The 16920-nt window shown below is 43.1% G+C and overlaps 2 protein-coding genes across 8 annotated transcripts in view; one reads left to right on the forward strand and one right to left on the reverse strand.

The window, feature by feature from the left end:
* TPK1 (thiamin pyrophosphokinase 1) overlaps positions 1–4488 on the forward strand; it is a 306307-nt gene extending 301819 nt beyond the window's left edge. For 2 of the 5 annotated variants that reach the window (XM_087766404.1, XM_087766420.1), the window contains exon 9: positions 4208–4343. In XM_087766404.1, coding sequence (XP_087622530.1) covers positions 4208–4211 — 4 coding nt within the window. In that variant the 3' untranslated portion in view covers positions 4212–4343. Of the gene's footprint in view, positions 1–4207 lie in introns of all 5 variants that reach the window. The other 3 variants (XR_015706569.1, XR_015706568.1, XM_087766410.1) reach the window with 3 other exon arrangements.
* A 1354-nt stretch (positions 4489–5842) lies between these two features.
* SEC61G (SEC61 translocon subunit gamma) lies at positions 5843–9235 on the reverse strand. Of its 3 annotated transcripts, none has more exons than XM_087766449.1 (4): positions 9042–9220; positions 8141–8240; positions 6803–6905; positions 5843–5952 (listed from the first exon to the last, which is right to left on the reverse strand). In XM_087766449.1, exons 2-4 carry the CDS (start codon positions 8232–8234, stop codon positions 5943–5945), a joined length of 207 nt encoding a protein of 68 aa, XP_087622575.1. In that variant the 5' UTR covers positions 8235–8240; positions 9042–9220; the 3' UTR covers positions 5843–5942. The 3 variants fall into 3 exon arrangements, with proteins under 3 accessions (XP_087622575.1, XP_087622589.1, XP_087622580.1); XM_087766463.1 differs by lacking the exon at positions 9042–9220 and adding an exon at positions 8830–8916; XM_087766454.1 differs by lacking the exon at positions 5843–5952 and having other exon boundaries at positions 6799–6905; positions 9042–9235.
* Positions 9236–16920: the final 7685 nt, after the last annotated feature.

Raw genomic sequence — 16920 nt, forward strand, 5'->3', positions numbered from 1 at the left:
TCTCGGTTTCCAGGCTGAAAGCCTGCAGTGCAACGGTGACCACATTGCAAGCAAGGCTTAGGTCTCATTTTCAGTACCATCAACTAAAAAATAGAACTCCCAACCATGGTAGATGTATAAATATGATAAGAGCTTTTAAAATACAATTTTAGGTTTGGGCTTTTTTGTTTCTTTTTTTTTTTATATAGTTTGATTACTTACAGGATGCATTTCGTTAACATTTCCAAATGTTCTGGCAACCTTAAGATTCATCAATTTTCAAAATCTTACATCTGAGATTAACATTTTCCACACGGCATCCCTAGAACTGTATATTAAAACCCAAAAGTATCAAAAGATGAGCAATAAAATAGTAGAAATTGGCAGTCTTAGGGTTAATGAGACCTCCCTTGTCATATAATTTGGTCAGCAAAAGAGATGTCTAAGAAATAATGATCTTTGTGATAATGCTCCTTTGGGAAGCTCACCTACGAGCCCTCAGATTTCTTCTCTAGATTATTTCCAACATTCTCAAACCCTGACAGATTCAACCACCTGCTGAACAAAATAAAAACTGCTAGAAAAACATTCCTTCACTACCACATCAAAAGAAGCTCTGCCCATGGCCATGGTTAGGTCTGAATTAGTGATCTATTGCAATCCATCAGACAGAAATGAGAATCTTTCATTACTGATAAGAACATAGGGCACACCATAAGAACCTGTCTCATAATAGATTTTGTTGTTTGGGTTTTGGTTTGGTTTTGGTTTTTTTTTCCCAAAAGGCAAGAATAACATTTGCTTTTAGTTCTGAAGTCCAGAGTTGTCAGACTTCAAAACCACAGCACAGAACTACTACTACTACTACCTTCTCATGTAACCACTCATAACCCCACTGCTTTCCTTGGAGGCCGGGCCACCTAGGCTCAGTGCCACTGAGACACGCTGACTTTACAGATGGAGAGTAATGAAAAATATAGCTACATTGGAGGAGCTGGCTATTTTTCTCATCAACAGTCTATTATCAGTAAACATGGTTTGATTGGAACCAAAGCACTAAGCAAAACTTCAGGGGCAAAAATGTCTAACGCTGCTGGAAGGGGGGCATGTTGTTTTCGAGTAAGCACCTCTGGTTTTATCCAAATCAGCTCTTGAAGGTTCCCATGAAAAACAAAAGACTACTATTTGTCTACAAGAAAATTTCCTTTTCCTTTCCTTTCTTTTCCTTTCTTTTCCTTTAATTAGACAATTCTAAAAATCACAGGATTTTTGAGATTTAGGTTTGGTGTTTGTTTTTTTTAAATCACAACATGAAATCCTTCATTCAAATAATTTTTGATACCCATCAAAACTACAAATACTAAATATTAGAAAATAAAAAGGTTGTTTTCTTTAGAAGGCACTTCAGAAAAATAACCTCAGTAGCGAGAATGAGGGGGGTTTTTTTGTAATAGGTTTTTTCCCAAGGTGTAAGCTCTTGCTAGGACTTAACAAGTAAGACTGAAAGCCGTTTAAAAAAAGGGAATGGATCAGGAATGAACTGATAAAACTTCCCACTTCTTTGACCTTGTAAACTTCACATCATAATGCGTGACACAGCAGTAGGTTTTCCTAGAAGCAGTAGGTATGTACATCCTCTTACTTCCTTTACTGGCTTAAACCTAGTTTTTCATCTTAATTACTGTTCATTTATTGAATGGAAAGCATGCAATTTTAATTATGTTAGTTGAAATGTTGGCCGGTTGTGAAACCAAGCACTTGGAATTGGTCCACTTGAGCCACGTGAATCAGCAGTACTATTTTATAGTTTTTGCATTTTTTCACTTCAGCATTTCAAACTGTGATCCTTCCAGAGAAGAAAATCTGGTAGAGAAAGATAAAAGGCTCCACCTAGTGGGCAAGAACTTTTTATTTAAAGAAAAAAAAAAAAAGGGCAAGATTTTCACTTAATTTTATGCATGAAGAAATACTGCTTTAGATTTTGTTTCATTAACCTGCCGTGTTGTTCCTAATTCTTGCCTTCTACAAAGCTTTCATTTCATATGCAAAGTTGAAACACTGAGAATTATTCTGACAGTCTTGAGCAAGAAGCAATGATAATAAATGAGTGGGTTTATATAGAAGAGCAAGAGTAGATCCACAAAGTTCTTTCTCCCCCCGCTTCAAGCTTCAATATATAGTAACCAAAACTGGGTAATTTGTGTGTCAACAAGTATTTTAAACTATTTAAGGTTCTTTCCTACTTAGAACTGACTGGACACATTCATAACTTGATCATAACACTTAACACAGTATTTTGAGAGTATTTTTACACAGGGAACTCTGCCCGTGTGTTACCTCATCTTCATTAAATGACCTGTTTACCTGCAAAGGGTGAAATCTGGGTGCTCTGGCAACCCGGTCCAGTGCATCAGCTTCTGGCAAGGCGTAACCCCGTCGGCCTCTGCTGTCTCTTCCAAAGTCAAACACCAAAATTCATTCATTCTGGCATTTGTCTAGGAGCCTGCCTAGCACTGTTGTGTCCAAAATCATCCTGATAGAATCTAGCACCTTTATTTTAGGTACATAGTTGATCTAGTGCAGTACTTTTTTTTTTTTTTTCTTTTCCTCCTTGTTGAACTTCAGGACTGCATTGCAGCTATGCTTCAAACTCCTGGGAGATTCAAATGGCAGGACTCTTCAGTTTAAAGCAGCAGTGAAACTCGGGTGCTGTTCTCTCATTCCAACCAAAGACAGCTAGCAGCTGAAACCTTCTCTTCAGTTCGTTTCAGGCTAATAATGAGTGGGAACAGGAACAAGTAGCAGCAAGCACAGGTTTGGCAGAAGAGACACTGAACCACGTTGTATGTCCTGCCTTTTGTCAGACTGTCTCTCGTTTTCAAGCCATACACCCTGGCAAGATCAGTTCCTCCTGTGCAGCTTCCAGCAATGGGTAGACAGTGTAACAACGTGGATTGTAATAATACATTGCTACACCCAAGTTTACTATAGCCCATGTTCACATCCACAACTGGAATATTTGTCTCCTGTGCAAATCACAAAATAGAGCTTAATATGGTGTTTTGCACACCTCTGCATCACAGGGATCTCCGTTTGCAGTCGGCCGCTTGGTAGCAAATCCGGAGGATTCCTCCTTCAGTATTAAGGCACGACGTGGCAATTCTGACAAGCCACACAGGCTTGCTGATCTGCCTGAGCAATTCTCCCCAGCTGCAGCTCTCCTTGTATCCTTCACAGAAACGTAACCCTCAGTGGCAGCAGTGAGTAAGAGCTGTCATTGGGCTTGTTTTGCAGACTAAACCAAAGGAGTCTTAGAGTTCTTACTCTGAACCTTTGTATGAGCAAGGACTAATACAGAACTGACTGGTCTTGGAGTGCCTTGGGGGAAGTTCACGTTTGCAAAATGCAAGGAATGCTATCTCCAAAAGGGAGGAAATGGGAGATAAAAGTTAAACTGTGGGTTTTTTTTGTTTTGGGGGCAGCTTTTGTCTTTGGTCTCCGCTTGTGGGAAGTCTATGTAATCCTTAAAACATGTCAGGTAAAACAATACAGAACTGTTGCTTAAAACTTCACAGCTATTTCAAAATTATCACTACAACTGCATTATCAATCAGCTGCCTTAAACTCTCCTAAAATTGACAGAAGCTATTTGTTAGAGTAATGCCACTTGGTTTCTAATGCACGTGGACACCTACCTGACTAGGCATGGCGTAGAAGAAAAGATGCAAGTCACTTCAAAGCAAAAGTTGTTAATACTACTTTTAACTGCTGGCCTTTGCTCTAGAACTGTTCACATTTTAAGAGATTATAAGCTTGCTGCTGAACTAAAGCAAATCCCATGTTTGGAACTACAGTACGATCATCTGCCTCGTTTTACTTTAAATACCTTGTCTAGCACTGGTACTTGAGCTGATGCTAATGAAATACAAATTTCCAGATGTGAAACTCTAGGGATCATTCAACAATCTTCCTTTTGTAATAATCTCCTGTAAACTCAAAATGCTAATTTGGGGATTAATTTATTTCCCCTGCAGGTCATCGGATACAGTCTCATACAAGCCTTCTAATTAATATTTAACATAGCTATTTTAGATGTTCTTTATCTGGGTTAGATTTACTCAGCTGTTTTATTCCTTCTTTGCGGGAGCAGCAATCTTCACAACAATAAATGCACATCAATGCATTTGTTTCAAGAGTACCACTAAGTCTTTTACTTATTTTTTTGTAGCTAACCAGGTGCTGAAGTTTGGAACGCTCGTCAGTACTTCCAATACCTATGACGGCTCCGGCATTGTGACCATTGAGACAGACAAGCCTTTACTATGGACAATGGCTATCAAAAGATGACATGAGCTACAACTGCCTTTTCTGACCTGACTCAACTCAAATTACTGCAAAATTTCTTTGGATTAAGACAGTAAAGCTGTTCCGAAAGATACAAGCAGACACTGGTTTTATGTACTGAATGGAAAACAAATCTGAAATAAAAGTCACTTGAGATCAAATCAAGATTAGTAGCAATAATTGAGTACTTCATTCTGGTACCTCACACCACTTAATCAGAAGACACATGAGCTGCCACCCAATACAATCACAAACAGAAGTGAATGTAAAGAAACTGCTACTGCTTATCTGGTTAGTTCAGACTATTCTTACAAAGAATTTTTTTCCAATACTGAATTACTTTTTCCCCTTTTGCCAAAAGGAAATGCAGTACACAGTTGCACATAGTATAACTATATTAAAAGGTGATAGCACTAAGAGTAGTTAATCTCATTTTTCTGTCCTGGTTTGTAACATATGTAGGTGCTGGTGAAGATTTCTCGAGTAATAATTGAGCTTTTCTACTTACAAAGCAAGTTTGTGTACTGAAGAAGCTTCAGTTTTGCTGTAATACCAATATCAGATTCCCCAATATTAACTGCTTTTAAAGTCTGTAATAGAAGTAGCATTGTAACTTCTGCAAATACCAAATGCTTACAATAAGCTTTTTGGAGTGAACTATAAATTTTTTAACCTCAATCTGAGGACGAAGAGCATTGCATCTACCAGAGTTTTTGCAGGCTTAGTTTTTAAAATCAAAATATTCAATCATTTTTTAATAATGGAAACTTTCCAGGTCAACAAATACAAGAGCCCTTTATAATTCCATGTGCAGTTGCCTTACAGAACCAGTATCCAAAATGGGTGTGTATCCAATCCAACAGTGTGAGCAAGTTGTTGATTCGCTGATGGACTTAGTATCTCTGACAACTAAATTAACCTCAAACTGTACATCTTAGTAACCAAGTTTGGCTTTCTTACTTATGCCATCAGAGTAAGGACTGGCAATGCAAGTTCTTTATTCAATGGATTTTTTTTTTTCCAGTCAAGTACATAATATAACCTAACAGGACCTCCAAATGCAGAAAGGAATTAGGGGTAATGATGGTGATTCCAGAAATTAGTGACAAGAATTTCAGTTGATAGACCTTTAAGTCACCACTTGAGAGGATCCAGTCATGCTGTCTTCTTACTGCCTACTTTTGCTGGAACAATGCTGTTTACTAAGCAGTAAATTAAGCATTGGAACAGCTTCTGAAGAGAGGCTGTACAGTTGTCACCCTTGGAGGTTTTCATACCCGACTGGACAAAGCCCTAAGCAACCTCATCAGAACGCAACACTGACCCAGCTTTGAGTAGGAGGTTGGACTAGAGACCTCACAAGGTTCCTCCGTATCTGAATGATTCTATTACAGTTGAAAGAAGTAACAAAACAACCACTCTACTACAATTAAATAAAAAACAAAAAAGCCTGTAATGTAGACAGGTATGATTGGTATGATTGCATACACTTTAAAAGAGGAATAAGATGACAAGAATGTTTGAAAACCCAAAATGAGCTTGTTTAATAGCAAATGAGTTACAAAGCTGTGAAATCTTTGCAGCAAGTATCACAATGGCTTGTTCTTCATGATGAATATTCAGCCGCCTCTGTTGAGAGAACAAAGGAATCAGTTTCAACTAACCAAGTGTGATCAAGTGACCCCATCTGCAGTCTAATTTATCCTCCCATCATTGCCCCGTTACAGCTTATCTCCGATTTTCAAACATTTCTCCTTGCCTAGAGGACCGCTCTTACAGGTGTAAGCAAGCCACGTGTTGTGGTCACGGAATAGTATTTAACCTGTTGCAGTGCTAGAAAAGGGATTACATCAGCTCTGGAGAATCTGAGGAGTTTTAATTGGTAGTGTCACTATATCAGTACCATGGCTGCTGGTCAACTTAAGGGTCAAGTTTTTCATGCTGCAACGTTCATTCCAAAAGGTATTTTACAGAATGCAGTTACACGTAAAACAATGTTTCAAACGTATCTAGCACTCAGTAAATGAAACAAGACCAACTTTGTTCTGTGCGTTGTCACCTTCCAGCACAACCACTTGGTTTTCTCTGCGTTACTGCCCGTGCATTCACTTTGGATACCCAAATTATAAACTGCAAACAGTAAGAGTACGTAAGATCCAAATAAGGTAAACATTCTATGGATAAACACACACGGAGGAACTGGAAATCAAAATACTTGACGTTCAGTTTTGAAGCAGAATACTCAAAAAAACTTTGAAGAAGTATGGATCTAATCCTTTGCAGCATGCTAAGTTAACGACCTACTTCCTGATCAAGTCCTTTGAATCAAGTCCTATCTGTCATATTACCCTAACACGTGAAATGCAGAGATACTAAAGCAACGTGGATCCTGTAGGGCTCGCCAACATCCTCCATTTAAAATTGAACAGGTAAAAATCAGTGTAAAATTTAGTGAAATTGAAGGTTCATATTTACTTACACAATGATATTGTTGATTGGGATATGGATCAATTTGACAAAGAAACCAATAAATCCCATTATTGCAAAGCCTATTGCTGTTGCCATGGCAATCTTCTGGAACTCTGCAAAACCAAAAAAAATTTTAGTCTAGGAAACCTCATGTATAGCATAGAGGAGACGTGCACTACAGCAACCAAAGGAGAGAGATCTCTGTAGAAAATGGTAATGTTAACAGAGGAATCAGTTCAAAAGCAAACTGCATTGACACTGAGAAGCAAATCCACTTTTTCAGAAGACAGATGAGACTTTAAGAGAGAAGATGCCGCTTTCCACAAAGCATGGCTGATCTCGAGTCATTTTAAATAGTAAACAGAATCAATCAGAAATACCCACAGTCCATAACAGTTCACGGACCATTTATTCCATTATCTTCCCTTTTATACCTCTTAAAAGCCCTGAAAATAATTCTCAATAGAGTATCAAAAATGGAAAAGCTGCATTTATGTTTGTTACGGGAAGACAGCATCTTACGTCCCCGCAAAAATCGAGTACTTAAGTGATATTCTCTATTATTCTAAAACAGGAACCATGAAGTGGACTGAGAAGGTCAACAGCCCCTCATAATCCTGCCAGTCTGACAATGAATGAAGTTCCTTACTGATCTCCAAAGATGTCAGTAAACTTCACCCTGAGCATGTGAATAAAGCATCCTAACTACTGCCATTAAGGACAACCAGTTACATTCTGGTTATAGCTATAGCTTCTCGATAATGCCTTTGAGAAAGTCCAAAAATCTTCTGTTCTATACTTCCAGCAACAAAGGTCTTCCTGTCCCAATCAGGCAGTCACTGACAACTGTGAAGTACTGAACGGGCACTGCAAAAAGCAAGCCTAGCTCCTTTTGAGTATCCTAAAATGAAGTGTTTCCCCCTAGGTCATGTAACAAGCAGCTTCCTCCAGAGTTTCCCCCAAGTTGACTGCAGTCAGACAAACCTGACGGCTGCATTTGTCTTTTCAAAGTGCACACACGTTCTTCTCAGATCAGTTTACCTAATACATGAAAATTATTACCTGTCTGTCTCAAAATGGCTAATTTCAGCTACTTAGCCTATTTCGTAAGGTGAGTTTCAGTACCACTCTCACACACCTGACTGAGTACATACCAGAAAAGGGCACATTCAAGTTTATTATATCCAGAACCACAAACCCATTAACAACTGGACAACTACTCAAGTTTAAATCTCGTATTGGAAGCTGAGAAACATTCATGACAAAAAAATCAAGTCACATATGGAAGGATACACGGTAAAATATAAGATGAAATAAGGATTGTGTTCTGTTTTACTGTGTGCTTTACCTTTCCTGTCAGGCTTGGTGCATCTTTTAACAAGTCGTATGGAGTCTTTTACAAACTGACGGCTGGGTTCCACGAATTGCATTACCTGATCCATGATTACCTGCAAAGATGAATGGATTTAGTATCGGTGGTGCCACGTATATACTGAAAGAGATGATTTTTTAATTACAGAAGTAGAAGGAGCACTTGGAAGGATAACTTAAGATGTCATAGTGCAACCTAACTGGACTTTAAAAGACAGTTCCACTTTGCAGAAAATAAAGCGTCAATATGTACTGACTCTGTGGCAATACATAAACACGATGACCTACCACTACCTACAAAAAATATGAAAAAGTACACCTTTCAGCATAGAAGAGGAAAGCAACAGCTCCCTCACAGCGTGCTTTCAGCTTATGTCCTGTTACGTTTCTGAGAAAACTATTGAAGACTTCTAAACCGACAAAAGTCACCCCTTTCGAGAAATCCCCAAGGCAAAAGCTGGCGGAGGGCTGGCGAGCGGCGACAGACGCACCGCGGCCTCATTTTAGTCTCAAAACAACCATCTGCCAGCCGTGCCGCCCCCAGCCGGGCTCCAGGCCAGAGGGATCTGCGGCCGTTAGTCCGAACGGACCCTCGGTACGAGGCTCCCTCACACCAGACCCTCTCACCTCTCCCTGAGGAAGTGCCCCCGCGGCGCCCCCCCTTACCGCCGAGGCCGCGGCCGAGGCCGGGCCGCCCCGCCGTGCGACACGCAGCGCAGGCCGGCGGCCTCGCTCCGAGGGGCGCCTCGGCCCCCCCCGAACTCCTCCCCCCCGCCCCGGGGGAGGCCGGCCCCGCGGGACCGGAGGCCGCAGCCGGTCCCGGGGCTCCCTCCCGGGCCCCCCAGCCCCGTCCCCCGGAGCCCCCGCGCCGCCCCTACCGCTCGCGCTGCCGGGCGAAGGCCACGTCGCACAGCGGCGGGGGGCGGAGACGTCACCGCGCCGCGCGGCCCCGCCCCTTCCCGGCGGTCTGGCGGGGGGGGCGGGGCGGGCTCGTTTTAAGAAGAAAAAGGAGGATTTTGAGGGTCGGGTGTTGTTTGGGTTTTGTTTTCCTTCTTTCCGGTTCCCGGGGTCCCCCCTCGCTGCCCCCCCCTCCCCGCCTTGCCGCCTCACCAGCGGGGCGGTGTCAAGGCCGCCGGGCGCCGGGGCCTGGTGCGGCCTCACACGGTGGGCGGGCAGAGGAGCCCCGGCCGGCAGCCGCCGCCGCCCCGGCCTCTCCTGCCTCTCCTCGCGGGGGCGGCCTCGGCGCCCCAGGGCGGGCAGCCGGTGCACAGCGCGGGGAGAGGCTGTCGGTGGGGCCCGGCGGGGCTGCGGCCCGCGGCCCCGGGGCGTGGGCACCTGTGCGGGGTGACCCGCCTGTAATTTATCCAGGCAGCGCTTCTTATGGCCCCTCACCACGAGAAGGACATGGAGGTGCTGGAGCGTGTCCAGAGAAGGGCAACGAAGCTGGTGAAGGGTCTAGAGCACAAGTCTTATGAGGAGCGGCTGAGGGAGCTGGGGTTGTTTAGCCTGGAGAAGAGGAGGCTGAGGGGAGACCTTATCGCTCTCTACAACTACCTGAAAGGAGGTTGTAGCGAGGTGGGGGTCCGTCTCTTCTCCCAAGCAGCAAGCGAGAGGACGAGAGGCAATGGCCTCAAGCTGTGCCAGGGGAGGTTTAGGTTGGATATTAGGAAAAATTTCTTCACTGAAAGGGTAGTCAGGCATTGGAACAGGCTGCCCAGGGAAGTGGTGGAGTCCCCATCCCCGGAGGTATTTAAAAGATGTGGTGCTTAGGGACGTGGTTGAGTGGTGGACTTGGCAGTGCTAGGTTAACGGTTGGACTTGATGATCTTAAAGGTCTTTTCCAACTTGAATGATTCTGTCATTCTGTGGATGTTTGACAAATGAATTTACTTTTCCTTGCGGTCGCAACCATAGGATCCAAGAGCCTTGTAGCGGGAAAGAAAGGGAAGATGGTACCAATATACCAGTAACAAATGCTGTTCGATGAAGGGAGGGACAAAAAACCAACATGAAAAACTTGTTCAGACTGTGATTGCCCGTGAGTCAGACATGTATTGATTTGTAGGAGTGCTGAAGCCCTTGCAAACTACAGGAGTTCATCACCTTTGAAAACATCGACTCCTGTGGCTTTTTTGTATAGAGGAGTGTGCAGCACAGCGCTTAAAAATGGGAAAGCTTTTTACTTTTCAGCACCACAGGCGTAATGTAGAACACTTCCTTGCATGAGGGGGTAAAAGAGGCTGTCACTGTGAGTCTTTTCTTGCTGTTTTTGAAAGGAAAATCAGGTCATGTAACAGATATGGAAAGAACAAAGATAACATTTAGTGATTTTTATCCTTAATTTGCTTTTGGTATTAAGTTTGATCTAGAACTCTGTTCCTAGTTGGCTGCTGCTTTGAGTGTATATTGAGTACTCAAGGCTTATTAATTATTCATCAGTCAAGCTGTGGGGCTTCTGCAGCCAGATTAGGCAAATGTTTTGCTGATCTCAACTCACTATTGGATATAAGTGTGCACAAAATATTTTCTGGGCTTAGCTTCTTGCTGACAGCCTTCATGACAGATAAAGTCCCATCACATCACAGCAGGGAGTTGTTGGATATTCAGTGGATTTTTTGACAGCTACCTTCCTTGTCTTTGCCCACAGGGCAGGTCACTCAATATTACTGGTCTCCTTCAAAGATGAGCTTTCTCTTTGGCTTTGGAGGGTTATTGCCTTGGGCTCCCCTACAAGTTTTCTCCAAGGGCCTGGCCATGCGTTGGATTTTGTTTTGAATCAGGCCTCATCTAGCACTATGCCTCAAATGGGGACATAATTTTGGTGGCCAAATTCTGCTGGACCTTTTCCACTGGCACACCAGCATGGAAAGACCACAGAGTCAGTTAGGCCTCCCACAGCAGATACACATATCATTTGTCTCTTGTTTTTGAGGCCGGTTTCCAGTCTGCAAGGATGAGCAGTCTCACCACTCGGGGAGAGGAAGATCTGTAAGGAAAACAGCTGAGGGCCTGGTAGCCATAGTGTGCTCCTGGTGGGCCAGAGCAGGTTGCTGGTGCTCTGCATGAGCAGTCGGTACGTGGAGGATGCCTTTGGTGGTTTTCTGGTTTGTTGGTTTGTTTTTTCCATTCAGTGTCACAGATGAATGCTGGAGACTACCAACAGAGGAAACTGACATTTCCAGCTGTGCTGCATGATGAGCCTTGCTGGGAACCATCGCTGCAGAAGAAAGGTTTCCGCAGCACTATGTTCCTGTAACCAAATGGCGATGATTGGGGAAAAAAAATTAACCTGAAACAAGAAGACACGTGTATGAAACAATTCCTGACATAGACTTCTGCTTGGATTAGATTTTGGGTTTAAAAAGCATTCGCTGAAATAAACCTTTATTTCCCCCAAAATTCCCTATTTTAGGTGGTTTTTCGTGGGGAGAAATGTTCTGGAGAATCACAGCACATTCTGCCTGGCTTAACAACGTCGCTGTGTCATGGGTTCATTACCATGGTTCTCTGTGATGGGGTGGAAGGTGTCAGTTGTCCCCTGTCTCAGCCATCCGTCAAGCTCCCACGCTGAGCTCTCTTCTTTCCCTGCCAGGCTGGGAGTCTGGACTTCAGCACCTTGGGGGAGAGGCAGAGGCCTGTTTTGTGCACAGAGAGCATGTGCTGTTCTTCTTCAAACTCTTTTCCAACATGGATTTTTTTAATTGTCCTTGAACTAATATATTGTTACTCATACTTGGTCTTTAGGGCAACTATGCTGCTTTTCTGTATATATTTACAGAGAGTCATCTGCATTTACAGAAGATATTAAAAAGTTTACATTTCCGAGGCATGTGTGTTTTTTTCATTGAAAGCTAGGCCATTGCTAGGGTGTTTTGTTTCTGCTTCTTTGTGGTCCTTGCAAGGTCGGGGAAGAAAGTGGTGTGCTTCCACACGTAAATTTTTATGACAGTTTTACAAGTCTGCATTTATGACTATCTAAGCAGTAAATAATTATTCTCTCAACAGAAAAAGACAGTTGTTATCCTATATTGTAGTGTGCTGATGCTGATTTGCTTCTGGATATTAATTTTGCATTAACTGGAGTGATATCCTTTTTTTTTTTTTTTATTTTTTCCTCCCCATCCTATTGCATGCTCCAAGGGTGAGAGAATTCTTTTGATGATAGTTTTACTTTGCTTATTTACACATTTTGATTTGTAGTTTGTTTCTTGTCCTTTGGAGGACATGAAAGATAAATACCTGCTTTTAACTATTGGCACATTAGACTATTGTATAACATCCATCCCCCTGGATCTGGACGCTTATGGCCACGCATAGAAGGGGGAGCGAGATAAATCTCCGCTTCAGCCTTTCCCATCCCACGCTGCTGGCCTGCCCCACGGTAGATCCTGCTGCAGCCCGCAGAGCACGGTGGGGTGACTGGGAGCCAGAGAGCTGCCAGCAGTTGCAGCAAAGGTGGTGTGGGATCAGCTGGAAAGGGGAAAAGGCGCAGTCTTCAGTATGAGAGGAAGCTCAGCCTCTGCGTGCTGAGATGGCACGTGTGCAATCCCCGAGTGGCGCAGGGAGGACAGAGTACCAGCTCTGTCTGACCGGGCCTCCGAGCTTCTTCCCTGCGGGAGGTAACCCTGCTTACCCTACCCTGCCTCTGCTCCATCCCTGGGCAAACGGGCAGAGCAAAGTGCCTGCTCCAGCTTCTGTGAGGCTGGTGCTGCCTGGCCTCAGCAGCAGTTCGACAGTAGGGGAAGTGCTCCTCTCTCTGCGTGCCAGAGGGGAGAGACCTGGCAGTCTGGTTTTCTTGTTTTAGGGAGTACTGCCCATGTCCTAGAAGAAAATACTTGGGTGTAGTGATCCCGGCAGGTCCCCTGTGGCTGCACAAAAAGTGATACCTTTGGGGTATGGGGTCTTGCTGAGCTCTCTCCGTCCCATCCCAACCCATCCCATGATGGGCAGCAGGAATTGAGCTGCTCCCCAGTAGGAAGGGCCAGAGGGGTGGGCAGGAGGCGCAGCCGACGCTGTGCCCATTGTCTCCAAATGCCTGCCTTCTGGCAGGGCACGAGGCAGCATTTGAACTGGAAGGAGGCAAGGCAAAAGACCGGTCGCTTCCCCAGGGGAGTTTTTGGGAGGAATGGATTGCTTGAGCAGAGTAGCCTTTGGGGGACAGAATCTGACTTGCCTTCATGAATTTGAGGGGAAAATGGTTATCCTGTGAGGCAGCAAAGGCAAAGAAAAAGACTAAGAAAACTGGGAAGGTGGCAGCTTGTGGACTTGCATACGCAAGGAAGACAGGCCACTGGGGACGGTGGGCATCTGGGTATGCTCTGGGACAGAAAACAGACATCGCAGAGAACAAAGACCACACAGCAGCATGAGCTTTACAGCCCAAAGAAGGGAAGAGCGCAGAGAAGGAAGAGCGAGGGGAGAAAGCAAGCTGATGGCGTGGGAAAGGTGTCAGGGGACTTCCTTGGGCAGAGCAGCCTGTTGAGCAGTGCCGCGGGTAGGTGCCGCCTCCGCTTTTCAAAGGCAGCAGCACAGTAGCCCTATTGACTGAAGTCATGCTAATGATCCATCACCTGACAGTCGGTGTTGTTGGGTGACTAAATGACTATAAAATTCAGTCTTCAGAAATTGCTAAGATGTATGGGACCTTTTATTTCTTAATTTTACATTATCGTAAATATGTTTGATTAATTTATATCTTGAGAAACCTTTGGAATATCTATGTGCTTCTGACATTTAAAAATTATTTTTAGCTTTTCATTCTCCTAAACGATCCTGAGTCTCTGTTTGGACTTGATAAGCACATCTGCATGATTTACGATGGGAAGAAAGATGATTTCCCTCCTCAGGAGCTGTACAGATGCAGGGGAAGAATATAAATGAGGAATTAATGTTAGGAAGGAAATGATAGCTCAGATTCGGGGTTCAGAAGGAACTGATGAAGTGTTTGCGGTCCGTGTCTTTGGGTTAGCCTCATTAATTATAGAAATACCACTAGATTAGGCTTTAATGCCATGGTTATGAAAGGGAATGTTGCTAGTCTGAAGCCATCAACAAGCCCCATCCTTTGATTTGTGCTGCTTACTATTCAACGGAGATGAAATGTGGGGATGAGGGAGGAGTGCTGTTAAAATAGATTTTTACCAGTGTTAGATTTATTGTGTATAATTTTAAAGATGACCTTTTAAACAAAGTCCGTGTTCAATTTAATTTGAAAGACCTGAAGAGTGAGAGGACTTGGAAGATTTGTGTCTGTGTAATAATAGACGCAATATGAGAGAAACAAGGGCAGTATACTAAAATGGCATCACTAAATGATACCTCAGACTAAAAAGGTCTGAAGAGAAGGTTGCTAGATAGCAAAAACAATATAGGGAAGTTAGCAGATGAATAGGTGTGCCTCCATCAGGTGTTCAGGTCTGAGAGGCAAAGCAAAAATCAAATGCTTAATAGTTTCTCTGGTTCGGTGCTTGTAATATTGTTTTGTTTTAGCACAGCTGCCGCTGATGGCTGTGATTTCTCTTATTTTTAGCCATTTCGCAGCTCTTTCTTTGAGGTGCGCCACTTTTTAAGGTCACGGTTTGTTTTTTGTGCCAGTTAATATCATTCTCCCATCATTTCTGGGCTCATCCGACAAAAAAAGTAACAAGAAAAGTAACTTTGATAAACAATGGGCCAGAAAATGCTTCCTCTAAGCCTTGCTCTGGTAAGTGGCAACTGATGATACAGGCCTTGTTCCCACCTTTGCAGTTTCCACCTGAACATTTTTGTGTATGATAAGAAACAAATTACTTAGTTCTTCATAATAACAACACTACTGTGTCAGTAAATAGTAATTACCACCTCAGATTAAAAAAAAAAAAAAAAAGCCAAATTAAAATTGGAAATATTCTTAACCTTAAGATGATTCTTTTTTTTTTTCTGAGGACAAAGTTTGATTAAAAATGAAGTGATAGCTTTTTTTTTGTAGCAGAAGAGTATTTTATGTCAGCAGAAGCATTTTTCAGGTGCTTTGTGTGTATTCAGACATTAAAAAATGGCTTTCAAAAATATGCAATGGTTGCATGTATTATACATAAGCCTCAATCATATTGCAGATACAGAAGTAGCAACAAAAAGTGCAAGCAAAGCATCTTTTCAAGTGTATTGAACATGGCCCCGTCTGCTTCAAGCCAAGACGACAGAGCGAACAATCTGTTCAGTGACCATGAACAAGCAGTTCGTCGTTGCATGGCTATAGCGTCAAAACATTAAGTAAAAGTCCCACTTTTAGGATGAGATCTTGTTTTACTTTGTTTTGGCAAACCTGCACTTATTTCAGTTTGTGAAGCATGCCCCATGCCCCTTTTTTGTATTTTATGTGTGTAGTGAACTAAAACTGTATTTTCTTTCTGTGGTGTTTCAATACACCTTCTGCTCGGCTTGTGGCTCAGCAGTAACTGCTCAGGATGTCTGTTCCATCCTGGTAGCGCGATCAGCTGAGCTGGACCCCAGTCCTGCTGTCATGGTACGTGTTTTGGTAGAAAAGCTATTTCATTACTCGTCATCTCCAGGGAGGTCCAAAATCCTAGCTGGCTAGGAGTGTGGGCCAGGATGCCATCTCTTTCTCTGGAAGTAAAAGGTGTTTCTTCAGCTTTTGCCTGTTGTAAAACTGTAAAAATATGAAAGAAGTTGAGAGCCACCGTTTTATGAGAGTGTGAACCATCTGATAGGTAGGGCAGAGAGCGCGGCTGAAAGGATAGAGGTGGACAGACAGAAAAAAAAAAACTTCTCACCACTGAAAAGAGCAATAATTTACTTGCCCCTAGGGTTTTTTAACATCTATTTTCCCACTGATCTGTATAAAGTTGGTTGGCTGCCTGTCTTTGTTCCTGCTTTCAGATTAAGTAGGACATTTGCCTTTGGCTCGGATTAAGCTTTTATGGGTTCACATTTTGTAATACTGTTGAGGTCTCCTGAATTTTGCCAAGTGCCTGTGCCAAAGCAGACATGTCGCTGATTTACACAGGAGCCGTGTGCTTCAGGCACGCTAGCAGCATGTGCTTTCACAAAGGGCGCCTTGGAAACGTGCTCTAAATATGTAATAACTTGGGCAGAAAAGAATCCACAGGAGTTTGGGTATGTCAGAACTGAAAATCGGCTTTGGAAGGTTTTACGGGGATGGGGATCCTTCTTGAACTTCAGAAAACTAGAATTGCGAAGTTTCTTTTTTTTTAATGTACCTTTTTCTTACTCTTTTGAAGATATTTTTAAATGCTTCCCTTTCCTCCTTCACAAATCTTCACTCCATGTGTTACCTAAAAACAAATTTGAATGGATCTGGGATTTTTGACTATTTCAGTTTCTAGGTGCTCAGTCTGAGGAACCTTGATGGGACCTGCTGCTCAGCGAGCAGAGATAGAGTGTCTGTGAACTGTAGGTCCTTTAAAGATGTCTTGAGAACGACCTGAAAATGTTGGTCATTAGAGAAGCAGTTTTGTTGGGTCACTAGTTGAGTGCATGTCCCTCCTCACATGCAAGTGGGAGTGCTGAGGGAGAAGCTGCTTTTCACAGCATGAAGAAGCTGGAGACCTTTCTCGCTGTTGTCCGAATCTGCAGCAGTCTTGGTGAGTTTTATTTCATCCTGCACAAGGAATAATAAGGTTCGGTGGATTACTCTGCTCATTTATCTCACCAGTAATGCTCCAAGTCTTTATTGGTGAAAAGGATTTGGGGAATTTTCTGTTCAACTGGTACAAATGTATCCAGCAGGTTTTCAAC

The sequence above is a fragment of the Nipponia nippon genome, unplaced genomic scaffold, assembly GCF_047370975.1.
Source record: "Nipponia nippon isolate SJK-2023a ecotype South Korea unplaced genomic scaffold, ASM4737097v1 scaffold_1, whole genome shotgun sequence".
Lineage (NCBI taxonomy): Eukaryota > Metazoa > Chordata > Aves > Pelecaniformes > Threskiornithidae > Nipponia > Nipponia nippon.

What these genes read in the sequence shown, in the direction of transcription:
- SEC61G (XM_087766449.1), bottom strand. Translation starts at nt 8,234, where the DNA reads ATGGATCAGGTAATGCAATTCGTGGAACCCAGCCGTCAGTTTGTAAAA. An exon ending in CACCAAGCCTGACAGGAAAG is followed by an intron (nt 6,906 to 8,140) that starts GTAAAGCACACA and finishes TTGGTTTTGCAG; the next exon opens with AGTTCCAGAAGATTGCCATG.